The sequence below is a fragment of the Toxotes jaculatrix genome, chromosome 4 (genome assembly GCF_017976425.1).
Source record: "Toxotes jaculatrix isolate fToxJac2 chromosome 4, fToxJac2.pri, whole genome shotgun sequence".
Lineage (NCBI taxonomy): Eukaryota > Metazoa > Chordata > Actinopteri > Toxotidae > Toxotes > Toxotes jaculatrix.
This window is the reverse complement of record NC_054397.1, coordinates 7999398-8020098: the sequence shown is the minus strand read 5'-3', so window position 1 is coordinate 8020098 and position 20701 is coordinate 7999398. Positions and strand designations below refer to the sequence as shown.

The 20701-nt window shown below is 39.6% G+C and overlaps 1 protein-coding gene across 1 annotated transcript in view; it reads left to right on the top strand.

The window, feature by feature from the left end:
* The window catches only part of arhgap10 (Rho GTPase activating protein 10), a 43650-nt gene that overhangs the window by 8303 nt on the left and 14646 nt on the right, over positions 1–20701 (top strand). The window contains exons 2-18 of the mRNA XM_041036047.1: positions 3987–4082; positions 4371–4432; positions 5840–5911; positions 6123–6224; positions 7527–7637; positions 7851–7955; positions 8267–8396; positions 8997–9103; positions 9274–9368; positions 9940–10021; positions 10228–10270; positions 10380–10448; positions 11033–11107; positions 14201–14285; positions 15971–16029; positions 17579–17684; positions 19520–19679. Of these exons, the coding sequence (XP_040891981.1) occupies positions 3987–4082; positions 4371–4432; positions 5840–5911; positions 6123–6224; positions 7527–7637; positions 7851–7955; positions 8267–8396; positions 8997–9103; positions 9274–9368; positions 9940–10021; positions 10228–10270; positions 10380–10448; positions 11033–11107; positions 14201–14285; positions 15971–16029; positions 17579–17684; positions 19520–19679 (1559 nt within the window). The remainder of the gene's footprint in view (positions 1–3986; positions 4083–4370; positions 4433–5839; positions 5912–6122; positions 6225–7526; positions 7638–7850; positions 7956–8266; positions 8397–8996; positions 9104–9273; positions 9369–9939; positions 10022–10227; positions 10271–10379; positions 10449–11032; positions 11108–14200; positions 14286–15970; positions 16030–17578; positions 17685–19519; positions 19680–20701) is intronic.

Sequence of the window (20701 nt, the reverse complement as noted above, 5' to 3'; positions counted from 1 at the left end):
GATTTGATATGGTTTAAGGTATTTTTTTAAAATATGCAATTAGTGGCCTGTTGAAAGGAGGTTTCGAAAACTAGTAAATAGTGTCAATGAAGGACAGCACCAAAGCAAGCCAAAAAAAAGAGCTCTAAGTAAAAAAAGTGTTCTCAGCTCCTGGTGGGACAGTGCTTCATTGATGATGGAGTATTAACCAGATTCTCACCATTCAAGGCCTTGACTTTATTACACATTGGACATTAAAAACACGAGCAGCCAAAAGAAGTATACAATGCTGGATCACATGAAATCTATGCTCCTCGTGTCTGGTCCCCATCCTGCTTGCTGGAGTACAGGGCTTACAATAGAGAATTAAAGAGGTTGCTGTAGCGCACACCAATGTAAGATTGTGTTGTCTGCCATCATTTCAAGCTCTGCAAATTGAGGACTACTGGCTCGACTGGAGTGACCAGAGTCACCTTTTATGGACTTGCACACCCACACCCAGGTCTGGATTTTAGCTGTCTGCGTGGCCTAGATTCCCTTTAGATTTACAGTCACTTCAAAGAAAATTGCTATGTTCAGCACAAGTGTTTGCAACCAAAATAATGGCCTGACGGGCTTATATTTGCCATACCTTTATTTTGGAAATATAACCTGGAACCCATATTTAAACACTTCCCTGGAATAGTTCATCAGGTTGTGTTTACATCAGCTAGAATTCATCTCTGTGACAGAAACATTTTGGCCAAAAAGTTAAAAGCTTTTAGTGTAGCAGTAGTATGAAAAATTTATTTGCTCTGGTTTACACAAGTTCATAATATATGTTTTCTATTCTAAACTGTTGTCTTATAAATTCATGCAGTAACTCACCACTGATTATAAGCTGACAATAAGGCATCCCACAATACCTCTCCCTCCCATCCCCCCTGACCTCACCAAAGTACTCAAAGTACTGTCTTTAAAGACGTGCCTGAGCCACAATGATTTCCCACTCCACTGCTATTGTTTGTTTGCCTGTTAGTTGCTTGTGCAGTGGCCTGTTTTTTTTTTAACCATTTTCTGTGTGGTGTGTGCGAAAAGGACAAACACACACCCTCTCGTCCTTATTAATAAGCTAAAGTTAGGTCAGTGCAGTGTCTTGAAGAAGTTGTTTTGTTTTGCCTACTGTCATTAGAACATATTTGCTAAATTGTAGTGGATAGATATAAGACCCTGATTTGTATTTTTTCTAGTGAGACAGCTTTTTTTGTTTGCTTGTGTATACTTTGTTGTTTTGACTTTTAATTTCTTAAGAACAACAGTTACCTCATCCACAAAAGAAGAGAGGACATTTCCTCCAGGTGCTAAATAAAGACCAACTCAAAGAACAAACAGTTGTAAATACTGTAAAACACAAGCTGCCCCATTGTCTGGTGTGAATCCCTTAGCTTCCTGCAGTACACAGGCAAATTGGCCAAAGAAATAAACCACAGGTGCTTTGTTTTACCCATATTTCCTTGTGTGCTCTGGGATTGTACAGACCCCAGTGGTCTAGGTTAAGACTGAGCTGAAAAGCAGCCACCAGTGGATTTCAAACTGTTTGAAATAAGCTATCGAGGCAGAAGCTATGCTCTTTGTGCCAGGCTCAGGCAGACATTGTCCAACACCTCTCACATGTTTGGGCTTTTGGCCCTACTGTAGATTTAATCCATAGCATGCGTACACACAGAGCTCAGAGAACCTGGAGTGTGTAAGTAGCAAGACAGCCATTAACAGAAATAGCAAAATATCTCAAATAAATATTGGATCGTTTTTTTCTGATCTTTTATTATAATCTATGCTACAAAAATGTACTGTATTTGCATAGGTCTAGTTAATTGTCAAACTCAGGAGCGTCAAGGGTTTTCCCTTAAGAGAATATTGGGTAACTTCTTCTGTCTTTAGCAAAGCTTGAGTCAGCAATAATAAAGCCTATTTTTAGGGTAATGGATACTGTAGCCTTGTGGACTAAGATGCATATCATGTTACTGCAACATCCTCACTTTAAATCCAGTTAGAGATCTTTGTTGCATACCACCAACCTCTCATTCCCCCACATTTTTGTCTGTCTTTTTCCACTGTGTATTATGAAAAACTGAGACACACTGCCACCAAGATTTTGAAATGAAAATAATGATAGAAAGCATGTTGTATTACATGATTTCCTGACAACTTTAATTGCGGTAGAAGAATTGTTTAAGTTTCTGGCAGGTGAAAAGACAGAGAAGCAGGATGAAATCCAGGCTAGCCACCACCAGCTATTAAAACTATGAAAGACCTTTTCTGGAGTTGTAGTATCAGGAAAAGTCTAGCTGCAACTAATAACATTACACTTGCCCAGTAAGCTGTGTCAGTGGGGCTTCATGCATAATTGCATTGCCCCTGGAATTTGGTTGCAAAACCAAATTGGGTTGCAGTCATTATTGTTATTAGCCACACCTGCGCTTTTCCGGCTATGATGTATTAAGAAGTCTGCTGTGAAACGTTTCAGTCACTTCATCCATTAACATGACTAAGAAGATGCTGTAAATTTGTCAACATGCTTAAATCAGACACAATCAGACTTTTGGCTTTTTCCAAACCTGCCAAACTCTGTGATCTGTCGACCTCTGACCCACAAAACAATGTAGTTTACCAATAAGAGCCATAACTATTTATCAACTGAAACAATAAGAGAAAAAAACTTGTAGCTCCTGGTTGCAGCTAACTGTCTTGTAGCAGTTACAGATGCTCAGTACAGTCTTAGTCTCTATTCAGTGGTGTAGCTCAGTTGATTGTTCCCTGTAGAACCCCAGCTATCTTTTCAACTGCTCCTCAGTATACTGCTCATAGCTGCCGTCTTAAAATACCCTTACTGCATTCTGTCATGTTTCCCTAAGGGACTGTCATGGGTCAGAGATCCCACCTCGGGGAATCTCCTCACTGCTTGGAAATAGATTTGGTTTGCTGTGTTTTTACTGACGTGCAGGGATGTAGTGGAGGGTGGACTTAAACCGCATTAATCTGCCTCTCAAAATCTGGAATTGTATGAATTCAGATCCAGGAGCATTAATCAGATTTATACAGAGTTTACATGGGTGAATGGTATCTCTCAGAGCATAGTCACCCATGTTAGGGCTCTGCTGAGGTTTGGCTAGCCAGTGCTATGGCTAGGTCTTTACATCCGTATAGTCTGCCATGTATTAAAGAGGTTAACAGAAATGAATGATTAAGTGAATGTTAAGTTTTAATTTCTTGTTCCAGCATTTTCCTTTTCATTAACGATAGTTAGGCTGTTTTGCATTTTTTTATACTGTCACCAATACTACAGATGTATATTTACACTCTAAATTACATATTGCAGTGACAATACGAAGGAATTTGTGGTAGAAACCAAAGGACAATAGTCTTTATTTTTGTAAAAGCCCAAGCATCATTAGTCTTGTTGCCAATGTAATGGTAGTTTTATTTTAGGAACTCATTCTTTCTTAATTAAGAATGACATTTTGTTACTGCTGCTTCAGCTCAATGCTAAAAACCATTACATATCTTGAAAATAAAGAAATGGATTTGATATTTTACTGGGGCTACTCTGGGGCATTTGAGTTGGTAGTATCACCCTGTTTCTTTTCTCTTTCTTTGTGAAAGCTAGAGTTTGCTCTCTTTTTTGGGACATCTTAATTTGTGTCACCTGCCCTATTGGTAGACTGTGGTTTGATGTGCAACAGGATGTAACACACAGTAGACAAGCAGGATGTTTGCAGAATGGTTACCTGCGTGCCACAGACAGACTTACCTTTCAATTTCAGTTCATTTTTAACACATCAGTCCTATATTTTTAACCAGTATTTTAATAATTAAGACCTATGATCTATGTAGTCGAAATGTTTTTCTTCAGTAGAATGTTCTTACTTGGCAGATCTTAGAAACATACAGTATAATCATGATCAGCATTGTGCCTGCGTTTAAATTCACTGCTTTAAATTATTTTTATATTTTTAATTTTCTTTTAGAGCTTGGGATGGCACAGCGAAAGTTTGCCCAGTGCCTGGGAGAATTTCAGTTTGAGTACATCGGAGATGCAAAGACCGACGATGAGAGATGCATTGGTAAGTGTGGGTTTCCACCTTCACAAAATGGAAACTAACCACTAGTTTTGTTACCACCATGCGAGACGTGCTCTGTAAATGTTTGTTTATGGTCCTCTCTCTACCAGCAAATTAAGAGCATTTTCTGTTGTGCACCTGGGGTGGGAACAAGTGATAATCATAATATCATTGTGTGTGTGTGTGTGTGTGTGTGTGTGTGTGTGTGTGTACGTGTACGTACACGTACATATGTATGAGACAGTAAAGCAGAACGGCTGGGTTTATCACCTGTGTCCTTTTTTTTTCCAGACGAGTCTTTGCAAGAGTTCTCCATATTCCTCAAAAATCTGGAAGACCAAAGAGAGCTGATGGTGAGAACAACCAGTCAGAACCTGCTTGAAAGCCAGGGGAAATACCTATGTCTGTGTCTGTGTCTGTGTGTGTGTGTGTCTGTGTCTGTGTGTCTGCGTGTCTCTGTGTCTGTGTCTGTATGTCTATGTCGTGTATTGCACTTGAATTGTTTAGCTGTCTGTATGCTTGTACTGTGCTTATTTCCAACCAGCCTACACCTATTACTGCCCATATTTGGTACTTGCATCTATTAATGTCTGACTCTGTCATCCACCAGGGATCCAGACAGGCACTCATAATATAATTTTCTCCAGCGTACAGTACAGCCACAGGATCCAGTAGTATTGATAGTGTTTTAACAGTTCCTCTCCTTGTGCCTGTCTAAGGGTCACTGCCCAGCACCTGCCTGGGAGTGGCTACAGAGAGGACTGGAGTTCATATCCACATTATTACACCCAAGCTTTAAATTCCAAGACAGATTGCATAAGCTACTACCAGCAACAGATCGAGTTCATTCAGACATACCACAACAAAAATAGCTTTTGCATCAGGCAGCGTTGTTAAAGTTGTTCATGTATAAACCACAAAAATGACAAGCAGAATATGAATGTGAAGGAAGTTACAACCTTTTGAAAGGACACAAGATTTATATTGTGATGTGTTATAAACTTCTACCCTGAGATGTAGCAGGTGTACTGTGGTTTTAGAGATGGAGCACTGTCCCATCCTGTGTTTTTTTTGTTTTTTTTATGACCTCTGTAGATGCCATGTAATAGATATACTTCTCAGTGCTCCTCATTTGAAGTCTTCTTTTAATTTAAGCAGTAGGCTATATGGCCCGTGAAAGTTTGGTAAAATTATTTTGAAAGAAATATATCTAAAACATCCCTCTTCTTTGGACGGGTGTGCACATCGTACAGGGACTATGACCTTTTATAAACAGTCATTCTTTAGTAACGTCTGTCTGTAGTGTCTGTGGTTAGGGAGTGGGCATCTGCAGATGACTGTTTTTGCGCCAGGCTCAGACCATAATGGCAAGCACGCAGCTCAGCATAGTGGGATGACATCACAGTTCAAAGTAAGGAAAAGTAGGTTGGGCATGCAGGCATGGACATGTCCTGCAGCCAGCACAGCAGAAATGAAGAGGGAATGAAGAAAAATACACTAAGCTCATTAAGACGTTATTGGAAGACAAAGATACTTTGAGTTAAACAGTTATGTAATTTGTATATAAACACTAGTAGGGCAACAGTTAAAAAGCAGCCACTCTAGAGGCCACAAAACTGTATACAGCTGCCACTCTTCATTGGACACAACAAACACTTGAGCCCGGAAATGTTGTGTCATGTGAATTATGAAAGGGGTCTGGCACTGGCACAAGTTGAGCAATTATTATATTACATGTTATGGCTTCTGTCTCTGTCTAGATGAGAAACATCACAGAAACTTTAATGAAACCCCTGGAGAAGTTCAGGAAAGACCACCTCGGTACAGTAAGGGTAATGTATGATGGTTTTTTCCCTCTACCCAATATGCTGTGCAGCTCTCAGTTGATCTGTTTGTATGTTTGATGTACTGTAATGATTGTTAAAATAGAATATTTTAGAGTTGTCTGCTAATAGCGCATGATTTGTACTACACACAGCTTTCGATTCCCTTGTCCCTATGAATAATCTAGTGTTTCTTCTCTCTCCACGGCACTTTCTGAAGGCGGAAAGAAAGAAGTATGAGAAAGAGACAGAGAAGTACTACAGCTCTCTGGAAAAGCTTCTGAATATGTCAGCAAAGAAGAAAGAGCCTCAGCTACAGGAGGTATTTATCCTTGTATGAACTCTCTGTCAGATATGTACAAATATGTAGAGAAATGATGGAAAGGGATATTTTGTTTAGTTTGAGAAACCCTGTTTTGGTTTTTGTCTTTGGTGCCACGGGGAAGAGCCTCACAGCAGAGCCTGTTGGACCGTGTGAGTTTCCACTGACGTGCCTTGCAGCAACAGTTTTCCAGGCTTGTTTGGAAAGGAAATGTGTGCTCACTGCACTACCAAGGTCAACCCTGGTTGCTGTAGTTTATGGGATAAGCCATGCTGCAGTGCCATGAGATGAAAATTTTAAATTATGGACAACTCTGCAACCTTTCCCTAAACAATGTTTCTGTCTTCCTGTCTTTGTTCCATGTAGCCATGTAAGGCATACCCATACGTTGTGTACACCAAGCAGAGAGGACACTTGAAGCTGTTGACATTATGAATGCAGGCTGCTCAGTCTGTTCTGTGTGACTCTTGTGACACAAGGGTCTGTGGTACCAACACAGATTGCTGTCGGAGTTTAATAAATAGACCCAGTGATTTGTTCACAGCCACAAGAGTCATGAACTTCATCAACACTGCATCCGCTGTTTAGTCAACTCAATGAACACTAGCCTTATTATGAAAAGTAGTGTATGAGCTCTGATCTTACTTGTTTCGAAGGGAGTAAAATATGTTATTAATAATAATAATAATAACATTTTCCAGCTTTGCTACTTGGACGTTCTCATACACATACTGTAGTTGTGAGGTGGGACAGCGGTTAGCGCTGTCCCCTCAAAGCAAGAAGGAAACAAAATCCACCAGTCTACTGGGGCTTTTCTGTGTGTGGATTTGCTGCTCTGGTTCCCTCCCACAGACCAAAATACGTGCTAGTTAGATTCACTGACAACTCTGATTTGCCCATAGGTTTGCATTTGAGTGTGTCCTCTGTCTATGCATGCAAGCCCTGTGATATCAAAGAAACTATATGTTCAGGGTGTACCCTGCCTCTCACCCGGTTTCAGTTCCTGACCTTACAAAGGAAACACAGGTACAGATGATAGATGAATGGCTATATTATACTGTCTACTACTGCTGCTTTTGTCCCTGAAGAGGGATCCTCCTCTGCTGCACTTCCTTTTATTTATCAGAGTTGAGAGTCAAAGGATGGAGGGTGACTTATGTTGACATTAAAGAATCCCCTGAGACAAACTTGTTATTTTGGGGCTATATAAATCAACTTGACTTGAACATCATCAGTTTTTTATTTACATACTCCAGTGTCTTTCTCGACAGTCATCATTATGTGTGTTCTCCCTCTTTTCAGGCAGACATCCAGGTGGAAACCATGAGGCAGCACTTTCAGGTGTCGTCACTGGACTATGTGTGCAAGCTGCAGGAGATCCAAGAGAGGAAGAAGTTTGAGTGTGTGGAGCCTGTGAGTGACTAGCCTTAGTGGCATGTTAGCAGTGATGTGGCTGGATATAGAACATATCACATGGATTTACGTTTCTATCTTAAAAGTGACTAAACAACCCCATCATCTTCTGTTACACGGCTGTTGTGTTTTATTATGAGTCTCTCTGTCGCCTGCTGACTCCTTAAATTAACATATCTTATCTGTTTCTTCCTGTATTGTGATTTCTTTTAGATGCTGGCCTTCTTTCAGACGGTCTTCACTTTTTATCACCAGGGTTTCGAGCTTGCCAAGGACTTTGATCATTATAAAAGAGAACTGCAGATCAATATTCAGAATGTAAGAAATATTAATCCTAAGAACAGAGAAAAACTCTTAATAGATAGTATTTATAGTTGTATTTTCTTCCACAACTTGTGAATTTCATAGCTCCTCCAGTTTGGTCTCTCCTATTCATCAGTGCTGTTACACTCGTAGCCCTGTTTCAGTCTTAGTTTTAAATTACTACTAACCGTTGAGCCTATTTCATGGACATACTGTAAAGGAAAAGTCATCAGTTTTGATTTGCTGTGGCCTCTCATTTGGAGGGTCATCCTGCCTAACCACTGAGTGACTTCCTGGAATGTGTGTTTGCTTCTGCTTCCTCTCAGACTAGAAATCGATTTGAGGGCGCGCGGTCAGAGGTGTACGAGCTGATGAAGAGGATCAAGGAGGCACCCCAAGAATACAGACAGACCAGCCCTATCAGTTGTGAAGGCTACCTCTATGTACAGGAAAAAAGTAAAACCTTTGAATGTTTTAAATGTGTTTTACTATAAGTTTTCACATCCCACACATTCATCACATTCAGTACAGCGAGGGACCACAGTCAGTGCAAGAAATACATGACAACCTCTGCAAACATACACAATCCACTGGAGTTTTTCTTTAGCTGCTGTAAAATGTTTAAATGGACTTGTTATGTCCACTTAAATCATTTCAGCATCTTGTTTATTTCTATAAATAAGTGAGAAAGTTCTATAAATACGTTGACAGTGTTTAAATTGTTGTAATTGCAGGAAAGTCTGGGCAGACTAGCAGTCTCCTTTCATTCCTGTGATTATCAGCAGTAGTGTTACAGAATGATGCACCCGCCAAATTATCTGAATAGGGTCCACTCTCCGACACACATCAGCATTGTGGATTGATCCCCAATTAAACTAATGACTGCCATATATTTTTTTATGCGTCTCCACATTGTGTTTACACACAACATTGTATGTCAGGAATACCGTATGCGTTAGTCTGGAAAATCCCTCTTTTTCCTGGATAAGCTGAAGTAATTGTTATCGTCCAAATACTGTCGAATGCCTGTGTCACATCTGTGTCTGGTTTTTCTAGGGCCACCTCCCTTTGGTTCAAGCTGGGTGAAACGCTATTGCACATTTGTTAAAGAGCAGAAGATCCTGCACATGGTGACCTTCGACCACAGATCTGGTGGGAAGATTGTGAGTAGTGCGGTTGGTAATCAGTGCCACATAGTTTTTGTAATTTCAACCACGCTCACGATGCATTATTTCATTTTTCAGGTTGACATGCTACTTTGATGATTTTTTAAAGAATTTACTTCAATATTATGAATAGTAAAGTTTTTTTTTTTTTTTTTTTTTTTTTTCAGGGTGAGACGGAGTCTGTCACACTGAAATCCTGTGTCCGCAAAACAACGGACGTGTTGGACAGGAGGTTCTGCTTAGACCTCGACATAACCGATCGGTACTTTATCACCTCACACTATTTCTCAAACACTATGACGATGCAAAATTTGCAAAACTTTCCACATTACCAGTTTTGCTAAACATCTTAGGTCCACACACTTGCTGGTTTTGGATTGCAGAGGGCGGGACAGCGGGATTTGTCTTGGAGGGCTGCCCTCACACACTTAGCTGGGAGGATTTGTCACACCCTGCTGTGCCCTCCTGTAATAGATATCTCATTTTGTCACACAACTTATCTCTGCCCTGCCCCTTTTCTGTCGTATTAATAGAAATGCAATACCCCAGATTTAGTATGGAAATTTGAGTCCACACATCCATTCTGACTGTGATGAGTAACTTGATATCCATCTGGACCCACATGATTGTAGCTCTCATAAACCAGCTTGGATGACTAATAGCTCTCATATCTGTACTTACTGCAAATCCAAGGTGCATGTGCCCTTGGCAGAGGGTGATTTTGTTTTAAAGAATGCTAAGCTAGCATTTTAATTTTTTAAGTGACACTGACATCGCCAATGCATTACCTCTAAGGCTTTGCCTATTTCTTATGTGGTATGGCTCTCCCCCAGGCCAGGGACAGTGCTAACAGTACAGGCCCTGTCAGAGGATGACCATAAGTTCTGGATGCAGGCCATGGGTGGGAAGGAACCTGTGAGTCAGCCGCCTCTTCTGTGTCATCTACTGCTAACACTCGGCTCTTGTAGCCTCACTATTTTCTGTTAAACTGCCGCCTTTTAGAAAGTATTTTTTTAGTTTAATATACTTCCACATACCTACACTTTATTGTATATCACAAGGGTTATGTATACTTAATTAACTTTTATGAACCCATAAAGATTGTTGTTTTTTGTTAACAGATTGGACACTACCTTGGGAGAACTTATTCTAAAGAAAGAGGAAGTAAGTATGCAGCTGTACCAGACTTTGTCTCTATAAAAGGATATCATTTACGTTTTACGAGGACAGTGTTTCACCACATTTGAAAGTTCTTTTTTTCTGCTACCTGCAGTTGACGCCCAGCTGGATGATGTGGGTTTGAGCTTTGTGAAGAACTCCATCAGCGCCATAGAGGCAAGAGGTGAGCTTCAGTTATGTAAATATTGAAAAGCTCAATTGAAAGAATTACAAGGCGATTTATTTGGGGAAATTAAACATAGGTGCAGTATCTTCATTTGTACACAAGGTGGCAAACATGTTCCACTTTTGAAACAAAAGGCAGCCTGGCAGGTACTGCAGGTAGCATGCACTGTAGATGATATCAGTGCCTTTCATTGCATAGCACTAAAGTTCTTATTAATTTGCTTCAGTCTTCACAGGCTTATCTGACCTCTGCTGAGTCAAGGAGTCATTTTGGATCTATTTCCTTTCCATATGCCAAATATTTCTTTATGGAAATAGTTTTCTATTATACTGAACTTTGAATTGCATTGACATATTCTTGCAACTGCTATATATTTTCTACATACAGGGTTGTCATTGTGTATATGCAGTATATTATTCAGTAGAATAATATCCTCATTCTTTATGATTTCTTATCTCGTTTTTGTTTTTGTTTGCCATGACGTTTATTGTCTGCTTTGTGTGTTATTTTTCCTGCTTCAACGAGAATATAAATGAGAATATAAACAAAATGTTGTTATTATTATTATTATTACTTATCAGGTATAAACGACCAAGGCCTGTACAGAATTGTCGGAGTAAGCTCCAAGGTCCAGAAGCTCCTCTCATTAATGATTGGTAAGTTACACACACAGAAACCTTCTGGTAAAAGCTGAATAAAGTTAAAATTTTAATTTATATGCTACTGCTACTGCACTATCTCTGTGATATTAGTTTGCCCCTAGTTAGTTGAATGTGCTGATGTAATGGATGTGTCTGTTGAGGTGATACTTAAAAGATAGTGACTGTCAATTAGCTCATGACTCAGCCTGTCAGTGCCATGTCTCTCTAAAGTGCAACAAGTGCCTGGGTGTTTCTGGCCTCGCCTCCATTCAGCTTTATATCCCCCAGACAATCCTTACCATCCATGTCCTTGCACTTTTTGACTTTTGCTTAACACACCACTAAGACGGCCCTTCGACTGCTTGTGTCTGGCTTGGTCTGTCTGTCAGCTTTCTCAATTTCCTTTATGCCCCTCACTTGTCTTGAAACCCTTTCGCTCAAACTCCTTTCCTATAGATCTTGTCCTCTGTCTTTTCCATTGCTCCTAGTGTGCTCTCTGCTTTCCTGCCGTCTCCAACAGACACCAGCTCACTTTCAGCTCTGTGTTCAGAATGACAACAAACTCAGGCAGCCACCAGCCTGTCTCAGCTTCCTCTCCAAAACCTTCCAGCCTCCCAACCTGCTGACTCATACTGTAGACTCCATTAACACTCTGCTGCGGCACTCTTTAAGAAGTTTCTTTAAAGCCTGAATGCTTCTAAGGAAAACTACAGATTATTGCACTTTAATGTTTGCAAATATTGGATTACTGATTGACCCTAAAGAATACATGGGCTCCTTTAATTAAACTTCCCTAAACGTGACCAGATTATCCCTAAAATATGTGATAGAGGTGGCTCTACTTCTACACAAACACATTCACAAATATTTTGTGCATACAACAGTTCACCTTGTGTGGGTGAAGTAAGCTTTAAACCCTGAAGAAAGAGTTCGGATCCTCCCACTCCTCCTCCTTTTCATCTCTCACCCACCGACATGGCCAGGGTCCAATCGGAGAGGACAGAGTGATAGAAAATGAGTCTACCATCATATTACAGAACAAACAAAGAGAGCGGCACCTATTGAATGTCAGGCAATGTTAAAAAAGACAGAAGGCTCTAAGAGTTGGCTCAATTCTGCCTCAGACCTGATCTGTTGTACAGTATGTGGCAAGGAAATGTGTGTGTGGTGTTAATGCCTGTAATAGCTGGTGAATTAGAGAGTTTAGTTCTATTGAGGGAAGCAAATTTGAGGAGTGCTGTGGAGACATTTCCAAAGAACTGCTTAACACATTCCACCTTTTCATGGTTTGAGACAAAAATGGCCATGAATGTATTAAACACTGGATGATGTGTCCAAACACACTGGTCTGCTTCAGACAGCTGACCAGAAGCTGAACAGGTGTTGCTTCCTACTTCTGTTAGATAATATCAGTTGGAAACACTATCTTATCTTGAAACATCTCTTGATGGCTTTAAAAGGTTATTTCACTCAAATTACAAGAAACATAGTTTTCTACTGTGTGTTTGCCTCTTTTGAGTTCTAAGATCCAAATATGTGATTAGGGGTAGTTAGCCCGGGGCCAGTGGTTCCCAGTCAGGGATGACTGAGGGGTCACGAGACGACTTAAAGGATATTAAAGTAAAAGCAAAACAGAAACAAAAAAAACTCTTTCTACATCAAATTATCTTAATATTTAGACTTTCCTCTAATCTCTATTTTTTTTTAATTAGTAATTTAATCACTAAAAAATAATTATGATAGAGAAGTGGTCATATCAGTTTTACATATATTAAGCAACCTGTGATGAGGTTTCTCAAATACAATTTTTTTAAGATGTCACAAGCCAAAAAAATTTTCAAACCACAGCTCGAGTATATAAAAGCTTGCAAATTTACGCATTCTCTCTTCCTTTTGCCAGTTGACATCCGCCCTGCTCCTTTCTTTCATTTTGTAATTCCATACCTGTGCAACACAGTAATCCATGCCTTGCTTTAATCAATGTCATTGCAAATTTCCACACCACATTGTTTGTTTGTAAGTTTAAAACTTGATATTAGTTTGTCTTTTGTGTGGGCTTGCTAACACTGTCAGTTTGTGAATCCTCCCACCCCAAGTTTCCCATAGTTTAACAGATCTTTCTTTTGTTATGAATTTGTATAGTGAAAAGTTTTTCTGTATCTAAGTGTAATGGGAGCTGCAGTTCCAATGTTAACCACTATGCTGAAGTCACCATGCAGTACTGCAATGTCTCCAAGGGCTTTTGTGCAGATAACAAAGGTGAAATAAAGAATTTACACCTCTGAACTTGCTGCTGCTTTGTGGTTAGCAGTTTTATATTCAGTGGTGCTCCAAAATTATGCTTTTGCATCTCTCACCTAACCAAGTCAGGCCTGTTTGGGCAAAAGCAGACTACAGAGCCTGTGCAGACCCCACCAATCTCACACACTGAGGCACACCTTTGGCTACAAACACTCCACAAAAACATTTGCTTTCAGAATTTGATATTGAACAGGCCCGTTTGTGGACAGAGCAGACAGAGAAACACAGTTCTTCTGGCTGTAGTGCATAAATAAAATAAAAAAAATAAATTTCCCAGTAACAGACCACCTACCACCCACAAAGCTAAAGTCTGTGTGGTGACCCAGGCCCTGTACAGTACATGTGTCTGACTCAAAACACGTCACTGGCACGTTGCACCTCCACATTCTCTGTAATTCATCAGAGGTTACTTAAGGTGTGACTAAAGCCCCTTGAATTTTCAGCACAACACAGCCCCGGAGTCCCTGTGGAGCCAGTGAAGTAGTAAGGGATTAATTAAACTTGTAATGAGTATAGAACCAGCAGCCCTCTACAGAAGCTGTAACTTCCTTCCATATCCACTGGGGCCAGACTCGACCCCCACGGCTAGTAGCAATGCTTTTATCCTCATATGGCTAATTACAAGTTACATATTTATATTACATATTTAGACTTTCTAGGCTTGCCACAAAAATCACACACAGTCCTTGGTTACTATGATATAATATAATATGAAAAGAATAGTTAGTTGGTGCTGTTGGTTTCTGTTAATTACTCAGTCAGTGAATTATATTGTAATGATATGCTGCATGATTGGGATTCACTCAGATGAGAAGAGCAACGAAGTGGATCTGTCTGCCAGTGAGGACTGGGACATTAAGACAATAACAAGTGCACTGAAGCTTTATCTGAGGTAAGGATTAGTATGATAAAAGACACACACTCACACACTCACACACAAACAAATGTAAACCATCTAAACCCTCATTAGTTGATTAATCAATTTGTCAGTTGACAGAGTTAATTAATAGCTATTTAAATAATCAATTTTTGTCTTTGGGTTTTAGACTGTTGGTTGAGTAAAAGAAGTCACCTTTAATGATTTCAACCATAAAATGTTAAAATGAATTCTGTAGATTAACCAGTAATGAAAATAATTGTTAGTTTGAGCCCTAAAACCATTCATTCCTACCCAGTTAGCAATGATGATGTTAATTTGCTAATCTTTTTAAAGCCCCTGTTGTGATCACTTTAACGTTTATTGTCACTCACAACAAAACTGTTTGGCTGAACTTGTATATTTTGACTAATATGGCCCCTGAACACATTCTGAGATGTAACTTAAGCTTTGTGATGTTTTGTCCTTGTATTGTGGCATTCAAACAGAGAATGTGACATGATCAGTCCAGAGACACCTGTGCTTGGTGCATAGCTGATCATTATGATTCACCTTATAGGCCACTGTCTTATTCAGAGCTGCTGTGTGTCTAAGCAAATCCACGTCTGACCTAAGACATCTCCAGGGGTTAATGGAAGATTTTTTCATATATCTCTCTTCTGATGAACATGATAGAGCCCCTCTGTTGACTTGAAAATGAAAAAAAATCATCCATTGTAAGCTCTGTCTTTTATAAAATAGCTACAGAGTTAATTATGCAAAGTGCCTTTGCATAATTAAGTCTCTGCGAGGTCACATTGCTTACTGTGTGCCTGTTCCACATCCACCAACTCCTTCCAGGTTGACAGATAGTGAGGGTGAAGTTCAAAGATTAAAAATGTAGTTTGGCTGCAAGAAGCTGAGGCAGTTTCATTTAGATGCCAATTTGTTTTTGTAAATATGTGCAGTTTGCAACAGATTGAGTTGGCTTTGGTTTTTTAAATGAAAGTAAAGTTGTATTTCCTGAGACGCAAGTTTTGAATTTGTTTGTTTTCCTTAACCAACACAGTAAGAATATTCATGAAAAACTGATATCGACCTGCAGCAAATGTGCGCCGTTATATTTGTTTCAATATTCCCATGGACTTTTGTTAAATGATTAACTAATTTGTGTGATTGACTGCACTAAAGAAAATCAAATAAGGATTATGTTATGATTTACGCATTTTAAAATTTGACCCTTCCCAGGAAGCAGTTTGATTTAATGGTCTGACAGCCGTGGCACTCTGTTGTTCTCACAGGATATTACTTCAACTCCCAAAGTTGTATTCAGGCAATACTTGCTGCAACATTTACTAATTCTTAAACAGTATTTAAGCTAACACGGCATATCGATATCGTTATGCTTTATATTAAACCGCGTTTAGTGTTGCGCTGATTTATCTTTTACTTTGTGTCAATTCTCCTCAGATTCCTCTGAGGCTAAGTACCTCTGGCCACTGGCCAGCTGCAGTGTGAGAGTACCTTCAGATGAACTTGGTTATCTCAACGCGTGCACCATCTAATTCCATCCCCTGGCCTGGCTACATTAATCATTGCTGTGTGCAGACCCTATAAAACAGTGTGCCGGCTATTTCTGTCCCCCCTCGCTCACTTCAACTCTCCTTCTCCTTCCAACCCCCCCACCCTACTCTTCTCTTTCTCTCACTATCTGTCTGAAGGAGCCTTCCCGAGCCGCTGATGACCTATGGACTTTACAAAGAGTTCATCAGCCCCGCGAGTAAGTTTGACCATGTTTTATACCACCACATCTGAGTAGTAGACTTTCATGTAATTTTGGACATTACATCAATTTAAGCTTTTGATTTCAATGGTTTGTTCTTTTTCGGTGAGTTATTGAAAAACAGTTAAAACACCTTTAAGTTACTTTTACCAACTTTTTCTAATCTTTTTTACAAGTCTTTTAAGGAGATTTTGGTAATAGTGGTCAACCCTTTTAAGTAAAGCCTTCGTGATCTTAAAGCTATTTTCTGGTGCTTTGTGTCTTGAATGCTAATTGTATGTATCCACAGTTGTGTTAATTTACAGATTTTTAAAAACACATGACAGTGCTCTCTGAAAAAGCATAATGTTTTATGCTATACCTTTATGACTTCTTACTTGGATTCAGAAACTTGCTTCTCACTGCACTGAATATATCTGTAATTGATTTGTAGTTTACCAAAGAGCCTTTCAGCTGACTTTGGCTTAGACACACTTTTTTAACACTTCTGACTGTTTTACTGTTTTACTTTGTCTCTGGCCCACGTCAGTTTATTACCTATATTCTTAAAATTTCTGTGCTGCTAAAAATATGTGGCCAAATAAGCCATTAAAAGTTAGAGCTAAAAGGTTTAAAATGACAAATATGCTGTAATTTGCATGCCCTCAAATGGTCCAGTGACCTTGAGCAAAATACACAACATTTTTTTTTTCACCCACTTAAAATCATTTCTGTATGAAATGTTTTCAGAGCAAGCCAAACTTGAATCTTATTACAACAAGTGCTATAATTGGATCAGGTTGACATTTTTATCAGGCGCTCGCAATGCCCTCATAACGAGGGGGAAAAAGTGGATTAGCAATGAATATTTTTTTGATGGGTGACAGCATCCATAAGAAGCTTTTTTCCATGTTTAAATCCTTGTCGTTCCCATAGTAATGATATTTTGTGTGTCTGTGTATGAGTGTGTGTGTGTGTGTGTTTGTGTGTGTGTGGGCGGTCAGATGCCCATGTGTGAGGAAATGTTTAAGAGATGATCTTGGGGGTTTTAACACAACCCTTTTATATGGTAGCGACAGTAATGTAAAGCTATCTCCTCTGCCAGCATAGTGGTCCCTGCTGCCAAATTCTGGGAGGCGTCAGACCATATATCAGCATCACACCTCTTCTTCACTTATTTAAACTGGAATGTATCATTTTCAAATGTTTAACCCTTTATGCTTGAAGGTGATAGCCTCTGATCATTGCCTTCTCACAGGTCCACTAACTTTAGCTCAATTTTTAATTTTCTTTTATATCACAAAATAGTTTTTAGGGCTTTTGAATTAATAGACGGTAAAATCCTTACACTATATGAATTATTTGTTATTTCTGCACCGTAAACTCTTGATTGTTCACTGCTCAGATCAACAGTGTATGTACCACATCATCATCTCTTTAAATTTGCTGTTTGCTAATGTTGTACAGTATTCGATCTCAGCTGTGTTGGCTCTTTGCCACCACGAAGGAGCACAGAGAAATGCTGCTGGTTTAATGCGAGTGTATGGCTGCTGCTGTGTTTGAACAGAGGCTGGTAGTCCAGAGTCTCGCATCCAAGCCGTCCACTGCCTGGTCCACCAACTACCGGAGAGGAATCGACAAGTCCTCGGGCTGCTTATGAAGCATCTGGCCAAGTGAGTGTTCATAGTTCCTTGGTCATAGTTCACCCAATCTCCACCCCCTCTCTCTCTCAGTTCTCTCTTTCTGCTCTTCCTGTCTGTCTCCTCATTCTCACTCCACATGCTTTTTCTCTCTTTCTCCCTCACTCCCACTCTCTTCACTCCCCCTTCCCTGCTGTCACTCCATCTCTTCTCTGTCTACTCAGTGACTGCTGGGTAAGAAAATTGATGCCGCTAGCACCGCATCATGTTTTTTTTTTTTTTTTTGCCTTTTCTTAGGTCATTGTGGTGTATATTTAAAGTTGTTGAGTTGTTGGAGGTGGATTGTGTTGCCTACCGTACCTGTTCAGCATGCGGTTCTGCAGCCCACCAATGAAGTGAAATGAAATGGACCACTCAAATTAAGCCCTCTCTTGAGATTACTCTATACGCCCCTGGATGGACCACTATTGTGCATCACTCCATTTGTGAGATTAGATAGGAGGAAAGATTTAAATAATGTTAGCTAACATTACAAGGTTTTACCTCAGCAAGCTTTTTATAAACTAAATATGAGCAAATTGAAGATAAGTAAATAATCCCTCTTCCCCGAGGCAGTGAAAGTCTGGTGGATCTTATTTCATAGAAACCCACAGCAGAATCAGGCTCTGGTAAAAAGGCAGCGCTATTGAAATTGAATTTGGATTATCCAGCGTGAAATTCTCCAGACTGGAGAGACTCGAATATTTTTCTGAAGCTGGCGTGTGTGCATGTCCTGCAGGGGAAGGAAGCAAAGCCAGAATTTCACACTCCTATCTGAAATGGTTTGAGAGATGTTATAAATGTGAGTTGTCACCAATGTTTTTGTCTTCAAAGGCATCCTTTGAAGCTATTTAAACTGTCTCTCTGCAGATGCACCGCATATCATCATATTTTGAGTGTGAAATCTCTTCACCTGTCCATATAACTTTTTCCTCAAATAAAGGTTTTTCCTTCACTTTTTTGACCTCCTAATATAAAGTTTCATCCACTGAAGGTGTCCCAATTTTGAAATGCATGCAGAATACATTTATTAAAGCACTGATCCTTCCTCAGTTTAAATATCATCTGGCGAGGTAGAGTTGTTGATATGATGAGAATAGCCACTGTCTCACTAATTCATATTGGTATTTGAAAAATGTAAGGAAAGCTTTATCGAAGGAAAGCACGTGTGCTCCTCGAAGTAATACACGGACTTTCCTTGTTTTATTTAATGTTACTGGAAAAAAAATGTCAATAAGCATAGTTCAAAATGAGAAAAACAAAAAAGCATTACCCAGACACATAAAGCTCAAGAGAGGGTTTGAAATTAGCTGTTAAAACTGTAACATCTCCTTGTAGTTTTGAGCCATTTTGAATTTTGGCTTATTGTGAAATTTTCCAAGGGTGAGCCATCTCACCTGAAACAAAGACCACTTCTTACCCATTCACACACATACACACTGCCCAAAGACACTGTGACATGTGAAGCTGGGAAATGAACCACTAACTGTGTTTAGTGGACTACCTGCTGTACCTGCTGAGCCACGGCTGCCTGCTGCTAAGATCATAAAATTATTACACTTCTATAAAAATAAAACATTAACCTTTAGGTACAATTTTCCATACCAAATGCCATATACAGTATTTAATGAGTGTGGACACTGTTTAGGCCACTATTTACTAAGATCTTACTGCGTCAAAGATCTGCGTGGCTTACAACTTGTTAAACAATTTCAAAAGTGAAAACCTGTCAAGGGTGTTTTTCAGGCAGTGACCACACCATAGTTAACATCTGCCACTATTTTTGTTGTGGGTACAATGTTTATAATGTGAGTTGTTATCTTCCTCAGTGTGGCAGCCAACAGTAAACAGAACCTGATGACCGTGGCGAACCTGGGCGTGGTGTTTGGTCCCACATTAATGAGGCCACAGGAGGAGACTGTCGCTGCCATCATGGATCTCAAGTTCCAGAACATTGTGGTGGAAATCCTCATTGAACACCATGAAAAGGTAACACTCAGGACTGGGATTTACCAAACATGCAGTGCAGTAGCAATTGTACAGTCACAAAGTAATACACTCGAAACTAAACACTCTCCAAAAAGTGGAAGTGCCACCCCGTATCACTGTATCTTCCAGTGGGGGCAGTCAGCGCCGTGTCTATAGGGACAGAAAAAAACCTTTGTCTTCTATTAAAATTATACTTTTTTCCCCAAAATGCACGTTTTTGAATGGTCAAATCTTTATTGTTCTGACTATACGTATGCCTTATATGATTCATTGTCACTGCAGTATTTTGTGTATAACAGCTATTTCCTAAATGTAAGGAACGCTAGGCAGCAGAAGGTACAGTGATAGTGCCAATTGGAATCTGAATTAGGTGACATGGCAACAGTAAGATGCACGCAGCACCTTTGTGTTTACCGACCTGGGTAGCATGTAATTACTTGATACTGAAGGATATTAAATGTGCAAGTGATGCATATAATCTAATGTTTTTAAGTCCTGCTTTCTTGGCAAGGAGCACATTCCCACTATTGTTTTGAAGTTTTGTATTTTGTTCTTAAGTTTCGATTTGGCAGTTTCTGTTGGCAGAGGAGTGAACATACTGTGCTGTACCTGACACCAGAATTTCATTTGGGCACAGTACGAGTCTCATTTAGGATGGATGTGATGCTCTTCTCTTCTGTGGATACTGTTTGTTGAGGCAGTTTAGACTTGTGTATATTCACATATAAATCTTGCCTAATCCACCTTTAAGTCAGCTTCTTTGAAAAAATGTTCTAGATAAATTAATAGTGAGTGCTTTGTGGTCTGTTTGGACATATGCATATTGTATTTAGTACTTACCTTGCAAAATAATGGCAGAAATAAAGTACCCAGATAATGAGATGGGTACAACATTTAACTTAAACTATCATGCCATTTACTAAGGTACAGAGGAGTTAGACAAAAGTTTAATTTTCAGAATTTTCTAATCTGGCCAATAGGGGGAGCCCTGAGTGCTTTTACCAGCATTAAAATCATGATGT